The sequence below is a fragment of the Phodopus roborovskii genome, unplaced genomic scaffold, assembly GCF_943737965.1.
Source record: "Phodopus roborovskii unplaced genomic scaffold, PHOROB, whole genome shotgun sequence".
Taxonomy (NCBI): domain Eukaryota; kingdom Metazoa; phylum Chordata; class Mammalia; order Rodentia; family Cricetidae; genus Phodopus; species Phodopus roborovskii.
The window spans coordinates 6786578-6812086 of record NW_026126682.1 but is presented as its reverse complement, the minus strand read 5'-3'; the positions used below and the strand labels follow the sequence as shown (position 1 = coordinate 6812086).

At 38.8% G+C, this 25509-nt stretch overlaps 1 protein-coding gene across 3 annotated transcripts in view; it reads right to left on the bottom strand.

Moving 5' to 3' along the window:
• Cfap69 (cilia and flagella associated protein 69) overlaps positions 1-25509 on the bottom strand; it is a 54783-nt gene that overhangs the window by 14329 nt on the left and 14945 nt on the right. For all 3 annotated transcript variants that reach the window (XR_007833817.1, XM_051174581.1, XM_051174582.1), the window contains 9 exons: positions 22941-23039; positions 15951-16100; positions 15681-15858; positions 12774-12897; positions 9763-9811; positions 9546-9667; positions 7255-7471; positions 6070-6234; positions 86-204 (listed from right to left, as the gene is read on the bottom strand). Coding sequence is in view for 2 of the 3 variants with exons in the window: in XM_051174581.1 (XP_051030538.1) it covers positions 86-204; positions 6070-6234; positions 7255-7471; positions 9546-9667; positions 9763-9811; positions 12774-12897; positions 15681-15858; positions 15951-16100; positions 22941-23039 (1223 nt within the window). In the remaining variant the exon portion in view is untranslated. The remainder of the gene's footprint in view (positions 1-85; positions 205-6069; positions 6235-7254; positions 7472-9545; positions 9668-9762; positions 9812-12773; positions 12898-15680; positions 15859-15950; positions 16101-22940; positions 23040-25509) is intronic.

The window sequence follows — 25509 nt, the reverse complement described above, 5'->3', positions numbered from 1 at the left end:
AGGGCAACTTTCATGGACACCTAATAGAACGTGTACCATTAGGAGACTGGGAGACCTGCAGTGCAGACTTGCAGGTATCACACACCTTCCTCTGAATATAATGTTCACAGAGCCCAGACAGGATGAGCAAGGCATCAGACTGGATCTCCAAGGCAATGGCCTCTTCCTTTTCATCGGGTTTGCTTGCCATATTTTTAAAGATTCCTAGCATGGGAAAAAATAAAGAGTGTAGTTACTTGATGCATATTTGATTGATTACTGTTAGGAAACTCCCCATTAAGAAGAATCTTCAGCTAGAGAAAGTATTTTATTATAGAAGGGGCTGTTTTCAATGCATAGTAACCTAGAAGCTGTGGACAGAGTGTGGAAAATGAATTTCATAAGCACTTAAGTCAGCTGTCTCACGAAGAATTTCAAAGTATATACATATACAATGCATAGATATAGAACATCTTAATATAATTATCAGTGTTATGCATGCAGAAATGTTAGTATAGAATTAGTGGAATGTCACTAAATGATGACCTGACAACTTCATATTTTGACAAATTTTGTTTAAAAACATGTAGTTTTGAGCAACACACACCTCCCCATGCCATAAAGTTGCAGCAGATGGAGCTCAACCAAACACAGTTGGGGAGGGGAATCCTAGCCCCGACTTGCAAGAGGACTCCAACAACATCTCTGCACCAACCAGAAGCGCCAGGCAGTTGGGCACTATTATGGTATCTTTACGCTGAGGAAGAATGGGCTTGCACAGTTCCATTACAGACTGAGAGACAAGGAGGCCCACATGCAGGTCTGCAGTGATCTACCCTGCAGGGGTAGAAGAGAAGGCAGGGGCCCACGTGGCATTTGGTGTTGCTGGGCAAAAGGGCACTATTATGGTGAGCAAACGCATGCTGTGGTATGGGAAAGAGAGACAGAATGGTTCACGTCCCGTGGACAGAGACATATCTGAAGATGAGAAAGAGGCAAGGAGCAGGCTGAGGTGAGTGGCTTGATTGCCCTGCAGGACCATGGTGATATCTGGGCCTGGGCTGCTGCTGGGGCCCATGTCTGGTTTCATAGTCCTGATGCAGCTGCTGTTTCTGTTGATGTCCGTGGCTCCTGATACCACCAAAGGCCAAGACTGTAGAACCGTACAGTTGGCCCCTCCCCTCACTGGCTATAACACTAGGCAGAACTGGTACTGCCCCTCACTAGCTGAAGCCCTCAGGAGAGAGAGCCCTACACCTCACCTGGACAACACAACAGAGCTGATCATGTTCACAGAGGCATGGGCGAGGTGGCTCTGACAGCTTGAGAATAGGAGGGCAGGTCACATCCCTCTCATCTGCTATGTGGTGGCTTGGGTGAGGAAAAGATGTCCTCCTCCTTGCCCTCAGCAGCAGGTGGAGGACATGACTCCACCCCTCACCAGCTGTAGCACTCAGGAGAGTGGGCCCTGTGCCTCACCTAAGCAGCACAGTAGAGTTGGCCCTGTAGAGAAGGGTGTAGCATGCACCACCACCATCTGGCCAGGATGGGGAAATAAATGGGATTGAGATGTATGAAGTGAAAGACACAAAGGAAAATAAAAAGAAAGTTTAAAAAAACATGTACTAGGCAGGGATATATACTTCTGCAAATTCATTATCAAAATATTAACTGCAGCTGGGCAGTGGTGGTGCACACCTTTAATCCCAGCACTTAGGAGGCAGAGGCAGGTGGATCTCTGTGAGTTTGAGGCCAGCCTGGTCTACAGAGTGAGTTACAAGACTACACAGAAAAACCCTGTCTTGGGTGGGGGGGGGATGTCTGACTGTAGGTTGTTCTATCTATCTATCTTTCACTTTCTTGGCAGTTAACCAGTAACAAATTTGGGGGGCCTCTCTGTGTGTTCTATCTGCTGTTTCTTTATATATCTTCTACATGAAGAGAACAACTCCACAGATTTAGGCTGCCAGATTTAAAAGTCCTTCCCTTGTAATCAAGCCTGAAAATGACTCAGCAGTCATTATCACAATAAAAACTGTCTCAGAAGGCACTTCCTTTAGGCTTTAAGAATTTAGAAATGCTGTTTATGCTGGAGAGGATATGGAGAAAGGGGAACACTCCTCCACTGCTGAGTGCAAATTCATACAGCCACTTTAGAAATCAGTATGGTGGTTCCTCAGGAAAATGGGAATCAGTTTACCTCAAGATCCAGCAATTTCACTCTTAGGCATATACCCAAAAGATGCACATTCAAACAACAAGGAAATATGTTCAACTATGTTCATAGCAGAATTATTTGTAATAGCCAGAAACTGGAAGCAACCTAAATGCCCCTCAACTAAATAATGGATAAAGAAAATGTGGTATATTTACACAATGGAGTACTACTCATCAGGAAAAAAAAAAAAAAAAAAAAAAAAAAAAAAAAAAAACAATGGAATCTTGAAATTTGCAGGCAAATGGATGGAACTAGAGGAAACCATCCTGAATGAGGTAACCCAGTCACAAAAAGACAAACATGGTATGTACTCACTCATATATGGATTTTAGACATAAAGCAAAGGATCACCAGTCTACAATCCATACCGACAGAAAAGCTAGGAAACAAAGGAGGACCCAAAGAGAGATATACAAGGTTCCCTGGAGAAGGAAATGGACAAGATCTCCCAAGCAAATTGGGAGCATGGAGAGAGGGGAGAGGGAGATAGGAGAAAGAGAAGGGGAGAAGAGGAGGGGAGAGGGAGAGGAGGGCATGAGGGAGCTTGAGTTAAGGGAAGAATAGAGGAGAAAAAAGAGAGAGAGAGATACTATAATAGAGAAATCTGGCAATAGGGAAATGCCCAGAGATCTGCAAGGATGATCCAAACTAACAATCTAAGCAATAGTGGAGAGGATACCTTAATTGCCCTTCCCCTATAATGAGATTGATGACTACCTTATATGCCATCCTAGAGCCTTCATCTAGTAGCTGATGGAAACAGAAGCAGACACCCACAGCTAAACACTGAACCAAACTCCTGGAATTCAGTTGCAGAGAGGGAGGAGTAATGAGCAAAGGGGTCAAGACCAGGCTGGAGAAACCCACAGAAACACTGACTTGAACAAAGGGGAGCTCATGGACCCCAGTCTGATAGCTGGGAAACCAGCATAAAACTGATGTGGGTGTTAGTTAGGAGGGCTGGGAAGTCTATGGGGCCTTTGGTAGTGGATCAGTATTTATCTCTAGTATACAAATGGACTTTGGGAGCCCATTCCACTTAGAGGGATACTCTCTCAGCCTAGACACATGATGAAGGGTCTAGGCCCTGCTCCAAATGATATGACAGACTTTGAAGACTTCCCATGGAAGGCCTCACCCTCTCTGGGGAGCAGAAAGGAGACAGGATGGGGGTTGGGAGGGGAACAGGTAAGGAGGGGAAGGTGAGGAAACTGGGATTGACATGTAAAAAGCAGGACACTACAGAGCTATTGTTCTCAAAGAAGCCAAGAGCCTAACCCTATGGAACAATCCTTTTAGGATGAAGGGTGAAAGATGAGACCCCAGAGCAGGCTGAACCTGCTAGATAAAGAGTTGGTGCAGGGGTACCCAATGCTCAGAGGGGTCTGTAGTGTGGTGTCACCCTATGCTCAGAGGGGTCCACAGTGTGGCAATACCCCATTCTCAGAGGGGTGTGTAAGGTGGGGGTCACCCCATGCTCAGAGGGGTCTGTGCTCCTTTACCAGGGCTACCTACAGAAACCATGTGATTGCTGGCTGAAGTTCTCTTTTCTGGATGACTTCATTTTAATTCCTTATTTGGGTTGGAATTTATGGGCCTGTTGTGTTATGGGTATGTTAATAAAGAATGATTTTCCTCAGTTTCAGGTACTTGAACTTTCTGCCTTTATCTTCTCCACTCCATTCTTTCTAACACGTAGCATTAGGGCCAGGGAGATGATGGTCCTGTGTATAAAAATGCTAAGATGTACAGGCCTGGTAACTTGTGTTTGATCCTGGAAACCTATGCAAAGTGGTAGAAGGAGAGAGGAGACTCCACACAATGTCCTATGTCCTCACATTGCATTGTAGCACATTCAGTCACATGCACACTCACACACACATGCATGCACATGTGCACACACACACACACACATACCATGCATACATACATACACACAGAATTCAATTATATTAAAACTAAAAAGCCCATAGTACTACACATACAATTTCACTAAACAGAACCCCTCTATTCAAGCTGCTCTTTGCACTCAAAGTTTTTTCCCAGCTTGCTCGGCGCTTATCCAGTTGGCTCTCTCATCAGATTTGTCTTGATTAAAGTTGGCTCTCCTATGCCCTCTCTGAGCACACTGCCCTGCATATTTCAATACTGGACCTCTGCTCATGATAGTCTTTGCTTTACAGAATAACCTTTATCAACCTTTTCCTTTATTTGAGACTATCGTCCAGTGAAGCTCCAGTTAAGACCCCCCAAGTTTGAAAAATAACTAAACCTCTTTAGCTTTCGGGATATTTACTTTTTTTTTTTTTTTTTTTGCTACTCATTAGGTGCCTAGATGAGGGTATAGCATAAGACATGCTATTTTCTTTTGGTCCCATCAGGCCAAGGTTCCCCAGCATTCTGTCTGTTTCTAACCTCTCTGTCTACGGAGAAAGCATATTTACACAGACACTGTGTTTGCACAGCACTTTCTATATATTTGAGGGTGAAACGTCTACAAAGCCCTCCGAGGTTAAAAAAGACTGTAACAGACATCATCCTTGGATGGAGGGGAAATGTCCTGACACTCTTGTTGTCTGCTATGCTTCCTCCTAACACATTCCCTTAGCTCAGGCAGGATTCAGATCTTTCCCTGGGTATACAATGATTGTACTTCCAGCTAAAATGGGGCATTTGGACTGAATTCTATGCAGTGAGCTGCACAGTTGTGATTAAAATGTACTTTCACATTGCGTCATCTTAAGCCCATCTGGAATAAAGATAAATGTTTTTACATAACTCTGCTTTCTAGTTATTGGTTTTTAAATTGGGCATGGGTTTAAAGCATATCTCAATTAGTTGACATCTAGCAGTTTCAATTTAACTCTTGAATGTCCCTCAAAGGCCCAGGGGTTAGGGAGTGGTGTAAGGTTTAGGAGGTTGGGCCTACTGGAAGAGAGGATGATGGGATCCTGTTTCTCTTTCACTTCCAGACCAGCAAGACACAATGCTTTACCACAGGCTCCCAAACATTAAGCCAAATTAGCATAAATGGAGCCAAATCAGCAACTGTGAGGCAGATGGTTCCTTTAGGTGTCCTCCACAGGGACCGACAGCTAACATGAGCTGAGTATAGATGTTCCCCAGACAACTCAAGCCAGGGACACGTACTTCCCTAAAACAAACTTAGTGCAGTATCTGCACATGGCACTGTACATTCATGTAGATATTAAATCACCTCTGGATCACTTATAAGTGATCCTAATACAGTGGAAATGCTAATATTTGCTATAAGCTGCTATTTAGTGGGTAATGACAAGAGAAGTCTTTCTGTGCTCACACACACTTTCTTTTTTCTTTTCTGTAGTTTTGGCATGGCATTTATATGGAGCCTGAGACAGCAATTTTTAAAATGAGGAAAGGGGAGGGCTGAGGACTATGTGTTTTTAAATAATAAAGGGCATGACAGCTTGAATAGGAAGCTGATATTCATGAATTCTCTAGTATTTACGGTAGAAAAGATACTCCTAGATGCTGGTCTCTGTGCGCCAGTGTTTCCATATTCTGAATGGACTGGAAAACATGACTTCACCTTCTTTAAAATGTCTCTCCAATGCTTGCCGAGAAGTGGCAATCTCATTACCAGAAAAATGAAATGTAGCAACAGTTTGTTTAAATTGAAAAAGATATAGGAGATAAATGTTTACAGGATTCATGATGATGATATTTCAGTAAAAAGAAAACTGACTGACATCAACAAGATGAAACAAAACAAGGAAAACTTCCAGGATATGCTCATTCACATAATGGATCTGTAGGAAAATATTTCATATGAAATATCTAGAATTATAAATACCCCACTTTCCCCAGTGAGCTGCCATGTAATATTTTACCTATTAGTTGATGAATAACCCCCCTTTCACAGAGATCCGTGTTCACAGTCTCATCTTCAAGATAAACCATGGCTCTGAGGAGTCGTAAAGTATATCGCATCTGTGCAAACTTGTTTCCACGGCCGCCTGTCCCGTGAAAACTGTTACCATGAATAAAGAAGGAATCTGTGTGGAAAAGTAATAATTGAATTTGTAACTAAGGAACTTAAAGCATAAAACATTTGAAACAAATGCTTTCATTTAAAAACAATATATCAGATACTTTAAATATCTATACATTTAAACAGATGTTAAAATCCAGTCATATTTGCTTATTTTGTTCTTACAGAAATATTATCCCTTCACTTTCTCTTTCTAGTCTCAGAATGGAAAGACACCTTTTCAAATTGCACTCAGAGGCATCATTGTTTGTGTCTTTTACAGCATTCTTCCTTATCAAATTTTTGTGTTCATGAGTACATTTACTTTCTTTTTTGAGAATTCAATAAATAACATTTATAATTGAGGCTCTTCTCTTTGATAAACTATATCTTGAAGTTAGTGCTTCTGACTAGAAATCTAGATTTTAAATTTTTTATGAGGCTATTGATGGGTTTGTGTGTATTTTAAGTCTACATGCATTTTTAGCAGCTGAAGTAGCACCTGGTACTTTGTAGACACTCAATAAATGTTTGTGGAGTGAATATATTAAACTGTTGTCCAGATATTTTCATTCCTTCCTAAGTAAAATTTTATAGGCTGCCTAATACAATAATTTAAATAAAATCATATATATGATTACTTTTAATGTTCATTAGTTATATTTAAGGTCTTTGTTAATATCTGACTTTGAAATTTCAATTTTTATCAAAAGGTTGTTTTATCTTTAATTATGTGTAAGAGTGTGTGTCTCTGTGGGGACATTTGCACATGAATGCAGGTGCCTGTAGAGGCTACTGAATCTCTTGGAGCTGGAGTTGGGGGCATTTGTGATCTCTCTGACATTGGCGCTTGGAGCTAAACTCAGGTGTTCTACAAGAACACTATGTGTTATTAACTGCCAAGTCAGTTCTCTAGCTCTAATATCTCAATATTTATGGAGACATATAAACACACTAAAAGATTTAACCATTGCTTTTTTATGCAAATACCGAGAGTTCAGCTGAAATACAGACCAGCATCATAACAGGGCCCTGTTGCACTCACCCTCGTGCACACACCATTCTAGAAAGGCAAGGATTCGAGCATTGCCCTGGCATGACATATACTCTTCTATTAACAAAGGAGCCACTGAGGACAAGGTGGCAATTGCATGCAGTTGTAGTTCTTCATACTGTGCTGCAGACCACTCAATAATTTTGAGTCTTTCTGGCTTTTTGACATAGGTAAACAAAGCCAAGATAACTTTGCCATCGATTAATAGCTATAAGAAAGGACAAAATGTACTTTGTTAGCAGCACAATTAAAATATCTTTATTTAATCTAACAAAATTAGCTCAAAGACTTCAAATGTGATGTTTTAGTGATAACTTCAAAGCATTTTCTTCCTATCCATGACAGTACCCCAAACACATGGAAATGGAAAAGGCAATAACTGCTATCATCAATAGCAGTCTGGTGTCAATAAGAAAAACGATCCCCTTTTATGGGTACAAGCTCCTTAGAAAACAATAACAGAAAATACACATGAGTTAATTTTTGATGAGGTGCATGTATTTGTTTCTACATATAATAAAATCATAGAGGTAGGAAAATAAATGGGTGGCATTTCTTTCCTCCTCCTCCTCTCTCTCTCTCTCTTTCTCTCTCTTTTGTTATAGGGTCGTGCACATACTTGTCAAACAGCCTGCTGCTAAGCTGCACCTCTGCCCCCCAAAAAGAGCCCGAAGGCAATACTAGGGCTATCCAAACTGCTATGTACAAATAATAGAATTCATACAATATATCAACGACTGTCAGACCACAAGCTGTATTTAATTAGACACTTCAAGATTTTTATAACTTTATTGAACCTAGCATTTCAATAAAAATAAAAAAAGGAATTATTATAAAGTGACCAATGTCACAGCTGACACTGATTGAAGCATATTCAGTGCATAAAGTGGAAACCACTGTCCTGTTTGGTACTGTCTTCCTACATGCTTAGCATTAATTACTCAATAAAGAGGGTTTCCTAACAATTATGAGTTGTTTTTTTGTTTGTTTGTTTTTTAACTTCTCCGCTGAATTCATTAGTGTATCACTTCATGGTATACATTCAAAGGGATCAAGATTTGGAGTTGAATAAACATGAACAAGAGTATTAGTTCTAGCATCATGTGAAACTCCAGTGGACAAGATTTGAAATGCTCCATGAACTGTGGTAGTGCATATATTGATTATTCTTACTATTGTTGGACCAAAAATTAACTCCACTGTTGTTCACAATGTATTTTTAAAAATCTTATGACAACCTTTAGCTATTTGGCTCTGTTGTCTAAATGACAACAACCGTTATAATAATAAAGTCTCATAATAATCCCCAAGGTAGGTGCTACCCTCTGCTGAAGCTGAACTATCTGGGATTTAGAGAAACTAATTATTCCACTCAAAAACACACTCCTAAAAAGTGATCACAATGGGACTGCACCCAAGTAAAGCTTACTCACCACCAACCCCACTTTTATCACTTTTATATCAGTAGTCCTTATCTTCATAGAATGAACACTCACTTCTTTTCATGAAAAGAGCTCCAAAGGGTTTCAGATTAGAAGGAAATTTCACTTAATGCATGCAGCAAAGAGCTAAACTCACACAACAGTTAGTAGTACATCTTTCCAACGCTTTATGATTGGCAAAGGTCTCACCTTAAGCTCTTGAGAGCTCTGTGTGCAAGTGTGTTCAGCTTTATAAAGGAGGAACCAAGCCTCAGGTGGGAAACCGGACTTGGCCAAGGCCATTAAAAAAGGTGACAAGCAGAAGTGGTACTTAATCCCAGTGTTCCTCAAATTACATCACATGTGAAATAATGAACACAGCAGGATAAATGAGTTAGTAAAAATTAAAGATGCTAGGCTTGTGAGGAGAAAACATGGGTTCATAAGGGTCTGATAGAGGTCAGCAATTACCTTCAACATTAATCATCCCTTAGCTTGACAGTCAGAGGAAAGCAATTGGCTGATGCAGGGACATTGTTTGTGATTTAGTGGTGAAGGGCTTTCCTTGCATGAGCAACTGAAAAATAGACAGGATGGTTGGGATGTGTGAACTACTTTTGTTTTATGTTCTCTGTTAGGAGATCTGTATCTCCTACCATCATTTTAGTGGGTGTGTGTGGTTCAAAGTTATGTCCTTTGTGTTTATTGTTGCAAAGGGCATTTAAATGGCTACAATTTAAGCTGGTAACTTTACTAGTTTCAATCCTATAGACATGGGTTGATTAATGAAAGAGTTGCAATGATGACTATGCTTTAAAGTGAGATGCTTTTATTAATTTTTCTGTTTTCATTAGTCTTTACCTGTACAGTAGTTAAATCTTTACATAAGATCACAATTATATTGAATAGCAATTTCTTCAACTCAAAATCTTCATAGGAATTAGAAAGCTTAAGACTTTTTACCAAAGGATTTTGACTTTTAACTGTGAGAAGAAAAAAAAGAGAGTGAAATGAAAGCTAAAATTATGTAAAACTCATTGAGACACTCACAAAATGGTTAATGTGGTACAAGTTTTACCTTCATTAAAAGTTGCAAACAGTATCAAATCCCTGGTAAAGCCACATTCCTATTAGAAACACACAAAATAAGCAGAAAGGTGAATAATTAGAGTGGCAATTAAGCTAAAAGTGTCCATATTTGCCTGCCATTGAATTGCTGCTATCCAATTTCCTTACTGTAACTCATTTGAATTTATAATACTTGTATTAATGAATAAAGGTGAGACAGCAACACCATATGGCTAGGCAACTCAAATTTAATCTATGAATACCTGATGTGATATTTGAAAGTGAGTGAGAAGTTCTTACACTACTGTATTTCACTTTCTATACCTTTAAATGATACCATAGGGAGGAAATCTAATTCTTTTCAACAGCTATTCTTTTCTGATCCTGCCTTTATCCCAGTCCCTCTCATTACATCAAAGGACAGCCAGGAGAGAGCAAAACAGTACTACTTAACATAAAAGCCTGAGGAATTACCAGAGCTGCAAATACCTTAGCAAAGGGAACTCACTCCTGACAAAGACATGTGATTGGAGTTTGTATAGTAAGGAAAGTTTATAGGGTGAAATAATACCAGGCTTTGCAATTGCAGAATTTCTGCTTCTTCAAGATTCACATGGCTTCTTTAAAAATCTAAGAATGTTATTACTTTAATTTATGTTCATAGAGTTATTGGAATATTACAATGATGTAATTGAGAACTCACTGATTGGCCACGACCTGTCAGACAGACATAAAGGTCTACCTACATATGGTAGACTTAATTAGGTACTCTGTAGGAGTATTTATACATTTTTGCAGTATAAATTCCATGACTTCTTAATATTGGACCACTTGATGTATACTGAAAGGTATTGGGACCTTTGTACTTAGTTCTTTGAAACCCAATATAGAAAGTAATACGGCTGGCATGTGAATACTGTTGAAAAATCTATTTTAAGATACCAATCATTCAATGTTTTGTTCTCTAGTATGGGGAGGGGCTAGAAAGATGGCTGAGGAGTTAAGAGTGTGTACTGTTCTTACAACCTTATCAGTTTCCAAAACCTGCTTTAGGTGGCTGCCAAGCACCTGTTACTCCAACTCCAGGTGTTCCAACACTCTCTTCTGCCTCTGTGGGCATCTACACTCACAGAGACAAACCCACACTCAGACAGACACACATACACACAATTACAAATGTTAAAATAAATATCTTTAAATATAAGGATTGCTTCTGATATGGCTGGGCAATTATGATAAAAGAAGACTTCTTTGAGCAAAATATAAAAGGCAGCAATCTTGTGGCCAAAAGCAAGTAGACATTGGAAGAAAGTTGGAACTTTGATAAAGTCTAAAGAAAAATTCACTGCGTAAATTCTTATACCAACTTCTTTTAAAACTAGGTTTTAGGCTAGTAGCAATCCCTATTCTACACCTTGTGGGGATGTTAAACTCAACGGTAAAGCTGTAGTCTAAGTGGCCCAATGAATCAGAGGACTGAGGCAACCACAGCCACTAGAATGAAAGGTTCAGTCTCATAAAGGAGAAAGCCAGAAGGTGAACTCAAATATGCATACAAATGCTTCCCCAGTCTCTGAGGACTGCCTGATCTGTCCAAATACCGATAATTCTACACATCATAGCTATGGCTAGAAGAACCAAACTGGAATTTGGTGGATCCCAGTACTTGGATGGATGTAGACAAGCCCAATGTCTATGAATAACAAACCTGAAAAAACACTCCTCAGAGGCCTATATTAGAATCCATAGTAAAGATACTCATAATGAATGGGAATTCAGGAACTCTGCATGAAAGTAGAAAGTGCAAAAGGAATCTAAGGGGGCTAGGGTATAGCTCAGTGGTACAAACCTTGCCTACCATGAAGAAAGCCCTGGTTTCATCTCCAGAACTGAGAGAGAGAGAGAGAGAGAGAGAGAGAGAGAGAGAGAGAGAGAGAGAGAGAGAGATAGATTCCAGTATCTGAAACAAAAGCACTCTAAAAAGGGATGAACAGTACAAAGGATGTGATAGAGAAAGTCAGTTAATTTAAATACATAGCCCGATACAATCATCCAATCTGAGGACTAGAGAGAAACAAGATTGAAAATAGTTACCAGAATCCTATAACCACATGGACAATGTAAAAAACAATCAAATGTACAAGTAATTGGAATGCCAGAACAAGAGGGGGAGAGAGAATAAACTAAAAACTAATGATGAAAATAATGACCCCAATTTGTTTAAATTTGGTGAAAAAAATTATATATCTAGGAAACTCTATATATAAAGGATAAATACAGAAGGGATCAACCTTGGCCCACTGTACCAAAACTGCTGATCACCAATGATAGAGAGGGAAATCTTGAAGACAAAATTTAAAGAACTCTTTTCATATCAGGAAGCAAGAATTTGAAATAACAAGTACTTACGAGGAACAGCGGTGAGCAGAAGACAGAAGAACATTACTTTTCAAGTGCTAATAGAGAAAGTTTCGCCTAGGAGTCTATATTCAATGAACGTACAATTCAAGAATTACAGATATTTTTATATAAAAGAGGCTTATTGAGAGCAGGTAGCACATTTGTACCATATGAAATGATAAACAAAATTCTTTTATGGAAAAGAAAATGGAAGCTGGCTGTTGGGGTGGTGCTTGCCTTTAATCCCAGTACATGGGAGGTAGAGGCAGGCAGATCTCTGTGAGTTTGAGGCCAGCCTGTTCTACAAAGCTACACAGAGAAACCCTGTCTTGGAAAAAAAAAAAAAGTAAAATAAAGAAAGCAAAGGAAATGTGCTAGATGGACAGAAAAAAAAAAAAAAAAAAGAACATCAGAGATAATGAATCTATAAGTGGTGAAATAAGATAGGTTCTCAGACTTGCACAGGTATGCAACAGAATGGCAGAGCAGAAGGGCAATGGTGACTATCCTCACACTAAAATGTAAGTTAGAGCTGCAATAAAACACATAAACACTAAAACATGATTTACAATATCCTACCACTTTCACCATTAAAATCAATGCAATCCAATGCATACTTACAATCATTGGTGCTCCAGGGTTCTGAGCTATAATTGTGGTGATAACTAATATATCATTTCTAAGCTGGCGTTCATAATGACTTTGGCCCCTCATAAACAGATTTTTAAATACTTCCTTCAAAGCCCTAGAAAACAAAATATTAGAAATGATACTGTTATAGGCAAAATGTTTGTGCCTCTCCAGAGGTCATTTGTTGAAATGCTCCCTTGAATGAAGCTTGGGGAAGGCGGGCTTAGGGGAAGGGTTCAGACCAATCAGGCAGGGTCATCATAAAGGAATCACTGTCCTTACATTAGGAACTGCAGAGCTGTTCAGGGATGAGCTGTCAGAGTCCTGCTATCTGGAAGAGCACCTTTACCAGAACCCTACCATGCTGGCACCCTGGGTTGATTTCTAGCCTCGAACACTGTGAGAAAAGTTTACTGTTGTTTATAAACTACAGCTCTCTGATACTCTGTCAAGGAATGCTCAACCAAGATACATTTCTAAAAATACATCTCTATCAACAAAATCTACTCTTAATTTTAAACTTTTGACTGAAGTGTTTCTCATCTTTTCATCCTTCCCAACCTGCTTCTTTCTGTTTTACCACAATGCACCAGATGAGAACCCACTAATCTAATTACCCACAGTTGTGGATGTGATTGTGTCACAAGACATGTTAAAGCCACTCCCAGCTGCTCTGTATTCTTAGGATACAGTCTTCTGGTAGGCAGCTTCCCAAGGCTCTGATGTTATGGTTCTCGCTCTCTGTAGCTTCAGATCTTAACATCCTGCCTCACTCTTCTGCTCTCCTCATGCTAAACTTCTTTCAGGTTTTTTATTTTTTTCTGAATCTTTTCCTGTGGGATACTCTCTGCAAAAGAATGTCCTGTGTGATTGATTCCTAATCGCTGAGATACTGCTGAGGTTAATGAGCTAGAGGAAGCATAAACCATCTCAACGCTAGGTCAGGTTCCTTTTGTAGTGGACAGTCATTGTTTTTGCCTCTTGGGGTCCATTTGTTGTAGGCATTTGCTCTCCCTGGCTTGTGGTTCTAAAGCAGTGATTCTCAATCTTTTTAATTCTGTGAACCTTTAATATAGTTTCTCATGTTGTGGTGACCCCTGACCATATCATATATGACCCCTGTGAAAGGGGTTGTGTACCACAGGTTGAGAACTACTGTTCTACCAGGATGAAGCCAAAAGTGTGAAGACAGCACCCATAGACAGAGAGGCACTATGTCCTCACATTTTCTGCAATCTCAACAAAGAGCTTGTGAAGTCAGCTTTTTCTTTGTCTTTTTTAGTTGCATCATCAGTCAGTGTTCTAGTTTCTTTTCAGCTGCTGTGATAAAGCACTGACCAAAAGCAACTCAGAGGAGGGAATGATTTCTTTGGCTTACGCTTCCAGATCACAGTTCATCACTGAGGGGAGGTCAAGGCAAGAACTGAAGTAGAAACCATGTTCCCCCACAGTTCCTACGAGCTCACCCATAGGCTCGTGCTTACCTAGCTGTCTTGTAGAGTCTAGAACCACTGTCAAGGCAATGGTGCTACCCACAGTGGGCGGGCCATCTTAGTGCAGTTACAATAATGACAGTCCCCCACAGACATACAGGCCAATCTGATCTAACTAAGCCTTCAGTATCGACTCCCTTCTCAGTAGTTACAGACTGTGCCAAGTTAACAGTTAAAGCTAACTAGGGCAGTAGGGTTGGAACTTGGAGTCACTTGAAAACAAAAACATATCCTTCCACCTTATTCTGGAAAAGATGCAATAGCTTGAAACAAGTCTCATTATGTTTATTATACTTTCTTTTAATTGCTTATATATTTGCTTTTCTCTTTAAACATAAGAGGAGGTTGATGATGGAGTTTCTGTCTCACCTTGTCTGACAGTCATGAAATGTTCTAGTATTTTTTTAAATGAAGCTCCATGAAATGTTCTAGTTTTTTAACTTAAAATTTTTTAATTAAAAAAATTTAATTAAAATTTTATTTTATTGGTTGGGATGTTAAAAACAACAAATAAATTATTTTAGATTTATTTACTATATATGAGTGTTTTGCTCTCAGGTATACCTATACCCTACATGCATGTGTGGTACCCATGGGGGCCACAAGAGAGCATTGGATCCCCTAGGACTGTAGTTATAAGTGGTTGTGGGCTGCCATGTGGGGCTAGGAATCAAACCCAGGTTCCCTGCAAGAACTTCACTGCTGAGTCATCTCTTCAATTCTTCTATTTTATTTTTATTTTTATTTATTTATTTTTTATTAGGGTCTCACTATGTAGTTCTGTTTAACCTGGAGCTTACTCCTGAACTCACAGAGCTCTGTCTTCCTCTGCCTCCCAAGCTCTGGGATTAAACGTGTATTTCTAGCACACACAGGCTTTAGCTATATTTTTATGAACTCAGACTGACTATAGCAAATAGACAATAACCATTCATTGAATAATTGAGTAAGCAACTTGAAAACTTATGTACACTTTTTGACAATTTTAATTATAGAACTGGAAAGGTACTAAGTATGAATCATAAAACTAATGAATAAATAGTTATGAAAATCTAATTTACTTTATCCTTCTGTAAAGGCACACTTTAGCTATATAGCACAAAGCTTTGAGAGCATCCTACTAGACCACTGTGGCTTCTACAGGGCATGGCAGTACATGCTTCTTTATAATTCTAGTACTGGGGAAGAGGAAGAAGGAGACTATCCTCACTCAATTATATTGTGAGTTCCAGGCCAGCCTTACTACACGGGACCTATCTCAGAACTCACAAAACAACAAAAGGTATAGCTTCTTTTCTTTCTACAATGGCATGAAATGTACTTATAGTTATTCAAAGTTGTTAGTTATCTACCACTAACTATTGTTCAAGGCAAACGACATTCCTATCTACCCACATACACTTACAGCAAGCATTCCAAGTTACTGAGCTGTTGTATAATTTCATCTTTTGAAGATTTCTCCAATAAGTTCCAAAGTATCTCTGATGAGCGAAATAGGAGCTGTCCTGAGGGATCTGGATCATTGAGGTGAGCACAGATTCTGCCAGCTGCTTGGGCTTTCACCATTAAAGTGCAATTACCTTCTGAAAATTAAATTTAACAACTATTTATATTGCATAGTCTGTTAGAGAAAAGGAAACAATGAAGTTTTTAAATTCAGCATCACTATACACACCAGAAGTTGAGAGATGCTGTAGAACTTTAAGAACCCAAAGTTTCTCAACAAGCTGATTTTCAAGCAAGTACATGGACTGGACCATTGCTTTTGCCAGTCCTCCAACTTCAGCCATCTTGATCTTGTATGATGAGCTAACCTGCTGGTAGCCTAATACCATAACAGGAACAGTTATTTCACACAATGATTATTTAATAACAGAAACAACATCAAAAACTTTTTAGAGAACACATAGCATTTACAACTTGTACAATATAGAGATGGGCAAAGTTATCTATAAACAGCCAAGCAGTATGTATTTAATCATTGAAGGTTATTATGATCTGTGCCTGGATTATCTGGTTCTCTCAGATATTGTAGCATGATATCATAGCAAGAAGAAAGCCATAAATGAAATGAAAAAAATGGACATGGTTATGTCCAATAACATTTAATTTACAATATGCCAGTTTTGTCCTAGGGGCTCCGTAGTCTTTTGGCCTTGAAATAAACCCACAGAGTTTGGAAACACATCTTAAATTCTAAAAACATACATATGACCAAACAGAGCAAACAAACAAAAAACCCTATGTATATGTCAGTAAGTAGTAACTTTCTGTAAAGCCATAAAGCATGGTTACAAATACTTTTCTTTTTCACTGTATGTGATAATGGACTGCTTCAACTCTTTCAAGGGGTAAGAATTACATTATATCAGCAGTAAATTAGAGGGGAGAAATAAAAGATTATGAATTCAGGGATATGTTAGGGCAGCTGAATAGCATGACTTACAAAACTTCATTCTGCTGCAGGTCCCATGAGACACACTGCCACTTTTGCCAGCTGCACAGATCACTGCTTCATTGTTTATAGTCATGGGGATTAAATAAACACCACAGTAAGGGGAATCTGTCTTCCCTCAGTGATTTCAGGACACCTTGACCTTTGACTCCAACTAGGCTCTTTAGCTATGACACAGTTTTGAGATGTCTGTCAGTTTGTCTTAATTTTCTGAGTTTGGTCTCCAGGCCATAGACAAGGCCCTGTTCACACCTGGGTTATCTGGGTGTGTGTGTGTGGGGGGGTATGACCTATATACTCACTGTGAAAGGTATTTACAAATGTAGAGAGGGTAAGAGCACTTGCTCTACAAGCATGAGAACTTGACTTTGAATCTTTAACATGAAGGTAAAAATCTTGGCATGGGCTGGCATAGTGGCACACACCTTTCATTTCTGCATTCAGGAGGCAGAGGCAGGCAGATCTCTGTGGGTTCTCTGCTAGTCTAGCTTACACAGACAGTACCAGGCCAGCCAGGGGGACATAATGACACTATGTCACATCAATAACAATAAAAACAAACAAAACTTATCAACAACAAAACCAAACACAAACACAAAAAAGCATGGCATGGCTACACACCTGCCTGTGACTCCAGGGCTTGGGGGTAGTCAGTAAGATTGCTGGGGCTAAATATTGGTTTGAAGATAAAAATGAACACAAAGAAAGGTCTAGAGAACTACAAGACTGCTCCCAACTACCAATTTGAGCTTCCGTGGAAAGGCTATCATAAATGCCCTTCCGGGAGAGTGAGATCAACAACTAACTTCTCCATGGAGCCCTCAACTAATGCCTGTTGGAAACAGGATCAAACACCCATACATAAACACTGAGTTGAACTAGAACCCAGATGCAGATGGAGAGGACAAGACCAGGTGGCAGAAACACATAGAGACAGCTTACCTGAACAAGGAGGAGCTAACGGGCCACTAGACTGATAGCTGGGAAGCCAGCATGGGACTGACTCAGGCCCCCCTGAATATGGGTCTCAGCCAGAAGGACTGAGCAGTCTAAGGGACCTCAGACAGTGGAGCCAAGATGTATCCCTGGTGCACAAAAGGACTTTGCGAACACATCCCCCATGGAGGGATAACTGCCTTAATCTAGAGACAGGAGAGAAGCCCTAGTCCCTACTTCACATGACCTGTCAGATCTACATGACCCCAACTGGATGGCATTCCCCTACATATGGAATTGGGGTGGGGGGATGGGAGGGGAGGGTGATTAGAGTGCATGTGAGAGGGCAGAGAGGGTAAAAGGGAGGGAAGAAGGAAGGGAGGGAGGGAGAGGGAACTGGGATCGACTTGTAAAATAATAAATTAAATTAAAAAAATTGCTTTGACTCCAAAATTTAAGTTGAAGGACAAGTTACTGGGGAAAAGGATTTCTATTTTTGTTTCCAAAGAAAATGAAAAGCTGTGGATTCCTTCCAGACTAATGTGGTTTGACCACACCAGACCGCCTGAAACAGAGTACAAGGGGATCCTACATTCAAAACAGCTGGACAAAGCAGCCCTACAGATTACAGCCAGGTTTTCTGAATCTTCTTTAAATCCCCCATGACAGCGCCCCTTACCAGCAGGAAGTAGTTTGGAAAGAACAATGCCCAAATTCCCAAATATTGTGTATAAATGTTTGTTTTCATTTAATTGGACTTTGTTATATAAAATAAATTTAAAAAAATGGACTCAATGAGCTACAATTAAAAAAAAAAAAAAGATTGCTGGGGCTAACTGGCCACAAGCTTAACTCTAGGTTTAGTAAGAGACCCTGTCTCAAAGGATTAGGAAGCGACAGAGCAGGATGCTCTCAACTGCCTGTACACATACATGAGCATATACCATATATACATATATATATATATATACACACACATATATATACAGTGCATGCACACACACATACATACACACATATACATATATAAAAATTTAAAAATGAAAATACAGACATTAAAATTGCTTATAATTTTACCATTTAAAGATAATGTTAACATTTAATATATTTCATCTAATTATTTTTATATGTACATAATTTTAACAGCACATTCCATGTAGAATTTTATACTCTACTGTAGCCCATTCACAAAAAAATGCTTTTCCAACTCATGATTTTAGTTGCATAAGTCTTTTGTATGGGTGATCTGAAGTAAGTGCTTTATTCTTGTTATTTTTTCCCACTGAGTTTACAGTTCTATTGAAGGACACAGTAACATCTAGTCTCATGAACCTAATAACTCCTGTGTCCAGGACTATATATTTTCCAATCACTCTACTGAGGACTTTCCAGCTGTTGTCCTAAACATCCAGCCATGCTTATGACTTGGGACCAACTGAGAAACACTTTTAAGTGTACTGCCTACAACTCTCAATTTCCAGTTTGATTACATCAAGGTTATACTTACTTCCCTGCACCTCAAAACTCCTCTGTCTTAACTCATGCACCACTCTCTTTCTGTTTTGAAAATAAAGTTTTGTTTGTCTCTCAAGACAGGTTTTTTTTCTTCTTTCTTCTTCTTTCTTTTCTTCTTCTTCTTCTCCTCCTCTTCCTCTTCCTCCTCCTCCTTCTTGCGTAGCCCTGGATATACTTCAACATTCTTTGTAGATCATACTGGCCTTGAACTCACAGAGATCCTCCTACCTCTGTCTCCCAAGTGCTGGAATTAAATGTGTGTGCCACTATGTCCAGTTTTAAATGAAGTTTTAAGATATTTCTACTTTATTTTAATCCTGTTTCTCTTGGTGCACGTTTGTGGCAATGTATGCTACAACCCACGTGTGTCAAGGCATTTGTGTAGAGGTCAGAAGATGACCTGTGGGAGTCAGTTCTTTCCTTCCACTATGTGGGTCCTGAGGATTGAACTCAAGTTGCTAGCCTTGGCAGCAGATGCCTTTACCCACTGAGCCATCTTGCCTTTAAGAGGTGTCTCTATTTTGCTGAATCAATTCTAGGCTTGTGCTCTTAACTACAACATGTTACCAGTTGGCTCCTGTTCCCCATCTTCTTGTTTGCTTTGCCACTTCAATTCTAAGTACGAGTTTGTATTTATGAGCCGTCCCTGATTCACTCTCAAGAGCCTGCTTCTGGTCTCATGATCCTTTCATATTTTTATAAGATCACCATTGTCAGCAGCTCTCAAACATTAACTACAACTACACTAGCTTGGGTTTTCCACCCATCATTACAGAAGTGCCTTCATTAAATACTTCATTCATTAATACACACATGATAGTCTTTAGGTTTCTTCCCCTGATAAACACAAATTATCTCTCACATTTGAACATTTCTTTCAGGATGGGTACTTTTTATAGAAGATGCTACACCAAGTATTTTGCATCAGTCTTTTCCAGATACATCGATAGGCTTATTCTACACTAAAACTTTTCATGAGATTTTGACATTACTGTGACAATTGACAGTCTTAAAAATTACTTTTCACACCCACATGATATGGAGTGAATTCTTATACATGACTCTAATGAGGACTTTTCATATTTCTTCTCTTCAGAGTTTCTCCCCATAGCATGCTCTATCTATGAATTGAATCAAAATAATGACAGTTGTTCTACACAGCTTATATTAATACAAGTTATCTGCATTTGGCATTCTCCTGAGTCCTGGAAAGTCAGTTATGTGACAATAAACAGTTCCTGCTGTGGAACAATCATTGTATACTATAAATAAATATTACTCTCATTGGTTAATAAAGAGGTGACTGGCCTATAGCTGGGCAGGACAGATTGGGCAGGAGATCCAGACTAGGAGAATTCTTGGAAGAAGGGCAGAATCAGTAGAGTCACCAAGAGACACAGAGAGAGCAAGACAGGCTGGAGGACAGGTAATGCCATGAGCCACGTGACAGCACATAGATTAATAGAAATGGGTTAATTTAAGTTGTAAGATCTAGATAGTAATAAGCGTGAACTATTGACTGAGCATTTATAATTAATATTGAGTCTCCTTGTTGGTTATTTGGGAACTGACAGGTGAGAAAGAAAAGTGTGCCTAAAATTTCCCATTGCTCAAGGATCCTTTCCAGCATGAGTTAATTTATATTTGTGAAAGAAGGCTTTCTCACATTGCTTACAACACTGAGTTTCTCTTTTTTGACAAAAGTTTCTGCATGCCTTTAATAGTAGAACAACTGAAGGTTTTACCACAGTGCTTAAATAAGAAAGGGTTCTTTCTTCTGTGAATCCTTTCACATATGCAAAAGGACCTGAACCACTCAGGGATTTTCTACATTGCTTACATACATAGTTTTTCCACCAATGTGAGTTCTTTCATGAATGTGGATTGTTGTGACCACCACAATGCTTTATCACAATGCTTACAAACATAAGGCTTCTCTCCAATGTGTTATTTCACACATTTGAAGGGAACATGGATGACTGAAAGTTTTCTCACATTGCTTACGTGCATAATGTTTCTCTCCAGCATAATTTCATGCATATCTGAATAGAACAAGATAACCACAGGCTTCCCCTGACATTGCTTATACTCACAGACTTTCTCCCTGGAGCAGTTTCTCTCATGTATTAGAAATGAACTGGAACAGTCAAAGGCTTTTCCATATGGGAGAGGATCGGGTGTTCATCTGTCTAGGTTGTAAGTTATTTCTCCTTGAATAAACATCTATTCGGCCTATTTGTTTATCCTGATCCTTATTTACCGCAATACATATGCCTTACATTTATGAGTTTTCTCTGTACTGTGTGTTATCACATGTCTCTGAATGTAAGCTTTCCCACTTTGTTTATCTATATATGGTTTCTCATCACTATGTGCCCTTTCATGTTTTGAAAAGAACTGGGCATGGTAGGTAGCACTTTGTGTTCCTTACATTTATTTATGTGGTTTCTCTGACACTCAGTGAACAGGCTGAGCTTTGGAGGGCACATTTGGAGATGGAAGGGCAATACCTACTTCTCCATAATACAAATTTCTCATGGTTTATACCAGGAGGAATTTTCTTGTTCAGAATATAACCTAGAGACTGGCTCAACATTTCTTCACATTGTTTACACATAATCTTTGTACCATTTGACCATTTAGGATTCCCCTGAGGTTTTTGTACTTCTCTCCAATGTTCTGGCTTTCTCCTTTTTTGTCCTTTTCCAGCTTTCTGGTGTCTCAGGTTCTCTCCATGGCTGTTCTCTCCTTCAGCCTCGTCAGGTCACAGTGCAGGAAACAGGGCAGCCTGCAGTCTCAGCAGCACACATGGCATCTCAATGACAGCAATGCCAGACAAAGCCCCTCCTCTTTTTGAACATTTCTATTCTTTGGACCCTTTTTAAGCTTCCCTTAATTCTTTCAAGCATATTTTCCAATTCTCAACATGAACACTCTTTATAATGTTCTTCTTGGTCCCTTGCTGTTTACATGATTTATTTCCTGACTAATTCAATCACTGACAGTTTGGATTTTCATTCCCACTCAGTGAATTTCAAGCCTGTTTTTCTTATCCCTAGTGATTTTAGTATCCAGTATCTACTATTCACTGAATTCTCCAGTCTATCTACTTGAGACTTCACATTGTATATTTAATAATCTCCTTATGTATTTCACTAACTCAGATGTCTTTCCATGTTCTCCTTAGTCATACAGTTTTTAGACTACCATCAACTTATTTTTACCTATTTAAAAACATATATCTTCACAATATCACTTATTTATTCCCCTTACTATTATATAATCAATGAAGATAAGTATGTCTTAAATAACATATCCTAACAATGCTAATGCTTGATATAATCTACTCACCAGTATATATTAATATTTCCTAGCTATAACATACAGAATTCTTCCCAAATTTAATACAGAATGCCACCACTATTAGTAATTTAGCATCTACTTGGATGTATTGATATCATGATTAAATAATTTTATTTACAATGCTAAAAAATACTACCAGTAACAATTAAACTTGATTGGCTATGCCTTTATCAACTGGACCATAAATATTTATCATCAAGATAAAAATTTGATGTAAATGCCCAAACAAAACAAAACAAAAACTCATACAATTTTTAAGGGTAACTGAAGTTAAAGCTATACAAAAATTTTATTTTTATGTGTTGAATCCATGAGTCCCTGTGTTTTCAAAGTTAATGAAATATGAAATAGTGAATTTTTTGTTTCGTGAAGACACAAAGATACATGAAACTTTACCTGGAATATGCTTCTTTGGTGGTTCTGCATGATAGAAGTCAACAATACACTTACAAATTTGTATCCTTAATTTAGAACTTGGTATTTTCATTAATTCACCTGCCAGAAAGATAAAGGAAGCTGATGTAATAAATAACATGTTATAAGTTTATTTTAAATGTAAGCATGTGACTCCAATATTATAATAGTTATCTGAAAATCTCATCAGATATTCATATTGGGTTTTATAATTACATGTGTGATCATGTGTATTTGTGCACACATACACTGCACCACAGTCATGCATCCCTTCATATGAGGATATTTTCGAGGAAATTCCTTGCTAGGTGTTATTTTTATATGAATAACACATTGTGTACTTACACAAACTTGATATTAAGTTAAGCACAAGAGAGAACAGAACACCTGAGATACATAGTGAATGCAAGCTATTGGAGGGTGCTGCTGGCAAAGAGTATAATGCTTGACAGTTACTTTAAAAATAGCAAGTAGAAAGGACATTTATTTATTTAAATGATAAAATATAGTAAATAATAAGCTAGGGACACAGGCACTTGCCACTTACCAAGTGTTATGTATTGTATACAACTATGTTGCTGTATTTTCATATATCTGGCATTGGGGGGTTGCTTCTAACACCATCACCACAAACAGTAGGTGCTATAACTTTGTGACCCAATGATAAATTTATAGGACCACTATCTTATTTATGTTCTAATGTTGGGTAAAATGAAGTGATATAGTGCATTACAGTATATGTGAACATACATATATATGTACATATGTGTCTGCATAATACTTTGAACCTATCCTTACATATTTGATACCTCAATCATTTCAGCCTGTCATTTCCGGACAGAACCAAATGACACTAATAATATCGATACTGGAGCCTGACCATCCAAGAATAAATTCTGACTCTGCTACATACTAAAAGTGTATAAACTAGTATTTAAATTTTTTCATCTGAAATGGGCTTAATAGTTACCACATTTAAGAATTCTGTAAAGGTTGACTTCACATGAGACAAGGGCTGAGAATAATGGTTAAATCATTGTTAAATGCTACATGTGACAGTTACCGTTGATAAAATATAGGTTAGCATTCTTTCAGGCTACTCTCAGAAACTTGTGATTCATAGTGTATTCTTTTCTTAAAATTCCTTATTAGCTTTGCTCTCAATTTGCTGGCAGACTGAAAGGGAGGAATTTCAGGGCATTCTTTGTCTCAAAGGCATAATTCTGTCTAAGTATTTTGCAAGAAGATGAAGGACACAGTGTTTCTTTTCAGTTGTATCTATACTATTGCTGAGTTTGATTTGGCAAATTCAATAATTCAAGCTAGACTGCATTCACTCCTTTGAAGTCCAAACAAGAATGTTCCCCAGGAGGGGGCCTGCTCTTTTCTGAGGGGATGCAAAGGGAGGTAGATCTGGGGGGTTGGAGGGGAGTGGGAGGAGGCTGGGGAAGAGGGGAAACTATGTTTGGAATGTGATACTTGAAAGGAGAATAAGAAAGAATGTTCCCCAGGAGAATCTAAAGATAATCTGTGGGACTCTACAATGACCCTTCCCCTCTGGATGCCTAAGGACAACTAGAGTCAGCTTGAGGAATAAACTGGATCAGGCTGGATTCTCTGAGTAGAAGAGAGTAAAGAATTCCATTAAGACTTTAACATTCACTTCCAGCAGGAGTGGCCAGTGGGTGAGGGAGCACAGAGACAGGGTGGAGCACTGGCCAGTGGGTGAGGGAGCACAGTGACAGGGTGGAGCACTGGCCAGTGGGTGAGGGAGTATGGAGATGGGGTGGAGCACAATACAGGACTCATTCTTGCTTTAGCATATCCAGGACTCATTCTTGCTTTAGCACTATCTCAAGAAAGTTGTCCCTTCATAATGTCAATGATAACTCCTTTCAACTCCTTACAAACATGTTTGGAGCTTCATTTGGAGGTAGAATGTCACTGTGTGTGTGTGTGTGTGTGTGTGTGTGTGTGTGTGTGTAACAACAGGCAAGGGTAACAACTAAACTAGTCAAACTTAAGTATGGGAAACTCTCACTTTCACATTGCTTCTCTCTCTTTTCAGTTACCACAAATTAAGAGTGTTCCTTACAGCTCCTTGCTTTATTATTTTAGGTCAGAGTAGCCTAAATAATCTGTCATTTATTTCCAGAATTCTTCTCCTGAGTCAGAAATAGCTACATATCATTTAGATGAAATTGTAATATCACTTATCAGTACATGGTAGAACCTGGGAGTTATTAGCAATGGTCATGACTATATTTTATTCAATATTTCATATTGTATATTTTCAATTACTTCATGTTTCCAGCAATTAGGACATGCAGGGGACAGAGCAGTATTGCACTACATAATCAGTGAAGGGAATTCGTAAGACGTTAAGAACTCATATTGTCCTCAGTGGCACAGTAATGTACTGTTACTAACAGTAATCTGATGATAAGTCATGTATTATAAAAACGTCTGCCAATTCTTAAAGAGGTGGCACTCTAGAACAGTGGGGCCAAAAGAGATACTTGAAAATAATATTACCAACAAAACCTATATT